Source organism: Triticum aestivum, chromosome 6A (assembly GCF_018294505.1).
Source record: "Triticum aestivum cultivar Chinese Spring chromosome 6A, IWGSC CS RefSeq v2.1, whole genome shotgun sequence".
In the NCBI taxonomy this organism is placed as follows: domain Eukaryota; kingdom Viridiplantae; phylum Streptophyta; class Magnoliopsida; order Poales; family Poaceae; genus Triticum; species Triticum aestivum.
Genome location: NC_057809.1, coordinates 542008907 through 542013425, shown reverse-complemented (window position 1 = coordinate 542013425; position 4519 = coordinate 542008907). Strand labels below are relative to the sequence as shown.

The window sequence follows — 4519 nt, the reverse complement described above, 5'->3', positions numbered from 1 at the left end:
AAGGGGGGAGTCCTACTCCCACCGGGAGTAGGACTCCCTCTTTTCCTAGTTGGAGTAGGAGAGGAGAAGAAATGGAGAGTGGAAGAGAAGGAAAGGGGGGCGCCGCCCCCTCCTTGTCCAATTCGGACTAGAGGTGGAGGGGGCACGCGGCTGCCCTTGGCCTCCCCTCCTCTTCTCCCACTAAGGCCCATTAGGCCCAATATACTCCCCGGCGGCTTTCGGTAACCCCCCGGTACTCCGGTAAATGTCCGAAACCTCCCGAAACAATTACGGTGTCTGAACATAGTCATCCAATATATCGATCTTTACGTCTCGACCATTTTGGGACTCCTCGTCATATCCGTGATCATATCCGGGACTCCGAACTACCTTCAGTACATCAAAACACAAAAAACTCATAATACCGATCGTCACAGAACTTTAAGCGTGCGGACCCTATGGGTTCGAGAACTATGCAGACATGATCGAGACATGTCTCCGGTCAATAACCAATAGCGAAACCTGGATGCTCATATTGGTTCCCACATATTCTATGAAGATCTTTATTGGTCAAACCGCATAACAATATCCGTTGTTCCCTTTGTCATCGGTATGTTACTTGCCCGAGATTTGATCGTCGGTATCTCAATACCTAGTTCAATATCGTTACCGGCAAGTCTCTTTACTCGTTCCGTAGTGCATCTCCCCCTCTACTCTCTTGTAATGAATTGAGTTTTCCCTTTGAAGTTATCTTATCGGATTGAGTCTTTAAGGATTTGAGAACTCTTGATGTATGTCTTGCGTGGGATAACCGTGGTGACAATGGGTTATTCTATTGATCCACTTCATGTATGTTTTGGTGATCAACTTGCGGGTTCCGCCCATGAACCTATGCATAGGGGTTGGACACGTTTTTGTCTTGACTCTTCCGTAGAAACTTTGGGGAACTCTTTGAGGTTCTATGTGTTGGTTGAATAGATGAGTCTGAGATTGTGTGATGCATATTGTATAATCATACCCACGGATACTTGAGGTGACATTGGAGTATCTAGGTGACATTAGGGTTTTGGTTGATTTGTGTCTTAAGGTGTTATTCTAGTACGAACTCTAGGGCTGTTTGTGACACTTATAGGAATGGCCCAACGGATTGATTGGAAAGAATAACTTTGAGGTGGTTTCGTACCCTACCATAATCTCTTCGTTTGTTCTCCGCTATTATTGACTTTGGAGTCACTACAACAAAAACAACTTGTATGGTCGCTTTTTCTGAGACGATATTGTCTTCGTCTCTACGATCATGAACACTAGCAACTAAAGACGCTTCTTAAGACGTTTATAGGGCGTCACAAACTTTTGCTTATAATTGGTCATTTAGAAAATAGGTATATAATTTTAATTAACTTAGAGACGATTTGTGAGACGTTTTATATGCGACTATAATCCTTCAGCGTGTGGGTGAGCTCGTTGCCGGCCATTTCTCTTTTTAGGCGTGGACTACCAAAGAGTTTTGTGCAAAAACAAATACTACATGTATTATATAAGGTAATATAAAGAGTGACTAGGCCGTTGGCCCATGAGCCCAGACACACCCAGGCAGCCACGCTTGGTACCAGACATGAGCGACGCGGTGTCTGGTTAGGCGTGCGAGTAGCCAAAAAAAGTAGCCGACCGCCTAAGCACGTCATTTCCCTTCCTCGATTCTAACCTTTTCCCCAACCTAGCGCTAGCTGAAGGCTCCGGCGGCGACCGGCCGGCCCTCTCCTGCCGCTCCCTCGGTCCCTCCCCTCCCCTCCCCTCCATCCGACCATCTCACTCCCCTGCCCTCGGCCTCCGGCGCCCAGCCCCCTCCTCCGCGGCTCCGCCAGGCGCCAGGCCACCAGTCCACCTCCGGCCTCCCGAGCGCGGCGGCAGCCGGCAGCGACCTCCAGGCTCCAGCCACCGTCCTCGGTCCTCCCTGGCGCGGCGGCAGCACCATCCAGCAGTCCGGCCTCCGTTCCTCAACAACCACAATGTACTGCATCCTATGTTTTTAAGGCGGTAAGGCGAGGCGAGGCGCTGGGGGGCGCCTCACTGCCTAAGCGCTGAGGCATAAGGCGAGGCGACGCCTTAGAGACTTGTAAGCAACAGAATTAAGTAGAATTTGGTAGGCATTAAGCAACTAGGCATACAGCCATACACACCTTGCAACTGATTGTTGTAGAGCCCCCATCCTCTTTGCACTTGCTTTTCTCCCCAACAGAATTCTGCATCAACATGAAGTCATGAACAAATATGTTAGAATAATGTATCACTTACCAGTGCACATTCCACAAAAAATAGAAATAAAAGTGAGGCAGCAAACAAAAGTGGAAAGAAAGATAGCAAGTATGAGTGCAACTGCAATCTGCAATGGTCCACATAAGACAAACAGAATAATACATAATTCCACATAAGGCAAATAGAATAATAGATAATTCCAGCATAGCAAAAGGGATAAAGGTGGCCAGCTCAGCTCTCTCATGTCTCTCCACTCTCAAAGTCTCAATCAAAAGTCATCATCATCAAACTCATTGGCATTGGTGTTGTCTTCACCATCTTGGTCAACATTAGTTGGCTCTTGATCGTCATTGCTCACATCATCATCCTCAACGTAGTCTGAATCCTCCCCCTCCGCATTGGGCATACTTGAGTGTTGCTCTTGCTCCAAGTCCTCCTCTACCTCATCTTCTTCAGGAATTATAGGTCGTGTTGTAGTAGGTCTCTTGCGCGCGTAGTGCAGACGGACATTTGTCTGGCCCCTACGAAGTGTAGTTGCTGTCCTATGCAGATTGCGGCCTCGAAGGTTTGAAGATGCACCAATAGCCACATCAACATCCTCCCATGTAATGTCTTGATTGTCTTCAGGACAACCTCGAGCACCTTGAGGTTGTGATAGTGATGGGTCCACCCACTCATTGCCCCAATCAAAATCCTCAATGACCAAAGCCTCAAAGCTATTCTCGCCCACCTTCTCACGCCTCTTTTGAAACCGTTGCATATTCTTCCGGTTGTATGAAACAAAGACAAGATCATTCAACCTTTTCCATTGTAATCTGTTCCTTTTCTTTGTATGGATCTACAAAGTAGAAACAACAAGTGAAATAAGTAAATAACTTGCTGAAATCATCATTGAACAAACACAAATACTGCTTTACTAGTTGACTTACAAATTCAAACGTGCTCCAATTCCTCTCACAACCAGATGATGAAGCACAAAGACTAACAATGCACTTTGCAAACCTTTGTAGGTCAATGGCCCGACCACCAAATGAACTCCACCAATCAACTAAAATGATAAAAACTGACACATATTAAGAGTTTGTACAGAAATTACATTGCTGGAACTGGAATTAACATGCTGAAATTAACATGATGCATTTAATATGACTTACGAGGGTTTCTTGTGCTCATGGTCTCGAGTGCCAATGGATTAGAAAAGCTTTCTCGCTGTTGCTCATAGAGCACAGATTGTTGATCAATCTTTTTTCGAACATTGGCATCCGGTACCATTTTTGCAAGCACATCATTAAAGCAGCTCCTAAGCTCCCCAACTAAGGCATCATAATTTCTGCTTACAATAGGAAAGAACTTTCCTGGGTTCAAAAATAGAGCAGCCCCATACAATGGATGATCCATTTGATTCTCCCAACGCTTATCAACAATGGCCAAGATCTTCTTGAGCAATGGTTGCTTGTTTTGTTGAGGGAAACCTAGATTGATCCTCTCCTTTGCATAAATCATAAGTGCTTTAATCTCTGGCATGGCAGGCTTCTCATCACCATCTGCTACTCTAAGAACTCTAAGAAGTGGAGTTGAAGCTCTAAGGCAGTCCTCAATTGCGCTCCACCACTCCGTTGAAAGTATAATCTCTTGCACATTCAAGCCAACTTGTGTTTTTGCTAACTTGTTTCCAACCCATTCTTCAGATGTAAATAAACTCCTCAATGCAGCCTTGTTCTTGACCAAACTCCTAAGTGTGAGGATGGCTGTGGCAAAACGAGTGGCTGCTGGTCTCACAAGATCCCCACCCGTGGCCTTCCTCATTAGACTAAGAAGTCTTCCATGTCTATAGATGAAAGTTGTGACACGTCTAGCCCCTGCAATAGGCTTCTTAAATGCCTTCAACTTTCCTATATCTTCCAACATTAGGTCCAAGCAATGACATGCACACGGGCTCCAATATAGAGTAGGCATCCTCTCCATTAGAAGGTGGCCAGCTTTCTTGTAATTAGCACCATTATTGGTGATAACTTGTACCACATTCTCTTTTCCAACATCCAGAATTCTCTTCTCAAGCAAATCAGCTATCATATCACCATCATGACATACACTTGAGGCATCAACCGACTCCAAGAAGAAAGTGCCCTCTGGACTATTAACAAGGAAGTTAATCAAATGGCGTCCTCTTTTATCCGACCAGCCATCCGACATGAGTGTGCATCCATATTTTTTCGATGCTGCCTCATGTTGCCTCCTCAAAAGTCCTGTTTCCTTCACACAATCATTAAGCAATTTCTCTCTC

General features: G+C 45.5%; 1 protein-coding gene across 1 annotated transcript; it reads right to left on the bottom strand.

Annotated features, from left to right (window-relative positions):
* Positions 1-2424: 2424 nt before the first annotated feature.
* LOC123128369 (uncharacterized) lies at positions 2425-3554 on the bottom strand. The gene is made up of 3 exons (XM_044548351.1): positions 3390-3554; positions 3165-3283; positions 2425-3073 (listed from the first exon to the last, which is right to left on the bottom strand). Exons 1-3 carry the CDS (start codon positions 3505-3507, stop codon positions 2504-2506), a joined length of 807 nt encoding a protein of 268 aa, XP_044404286.1. The 5' UTR covers positions 3508-3554; the 3' UTR covers positions 2425-2503.
* Between the last annotated feature and the right edge of the window lie 965 nt (positions 3555-4519).

Excerpts from the sequence above, each read along its gene's own strand:
- LOC123128369 (XM_044548351.1), bottom strand. The coding sequence starts at position 3,507 with ATGGTACCGGATGCCAATGTTCGAAAAAAGATTGATCAACAATCTGTG. Across the intron at positions 3,284-3,389 it reads CATGAGCACAAGAAACCCTC|TTGATTGGTGGAGTTCATTT; the intron begins GTAAGTCATATT and ends TTATCATTTTAG. Across the intron at positions 3,074-3,164 it reads ATTGGAGCACGTTTGAATTT|ATCCATACAAAGAAAAGGAA; the intron begins GTAAGTCAACTA and ends TCTACTTTGTAG.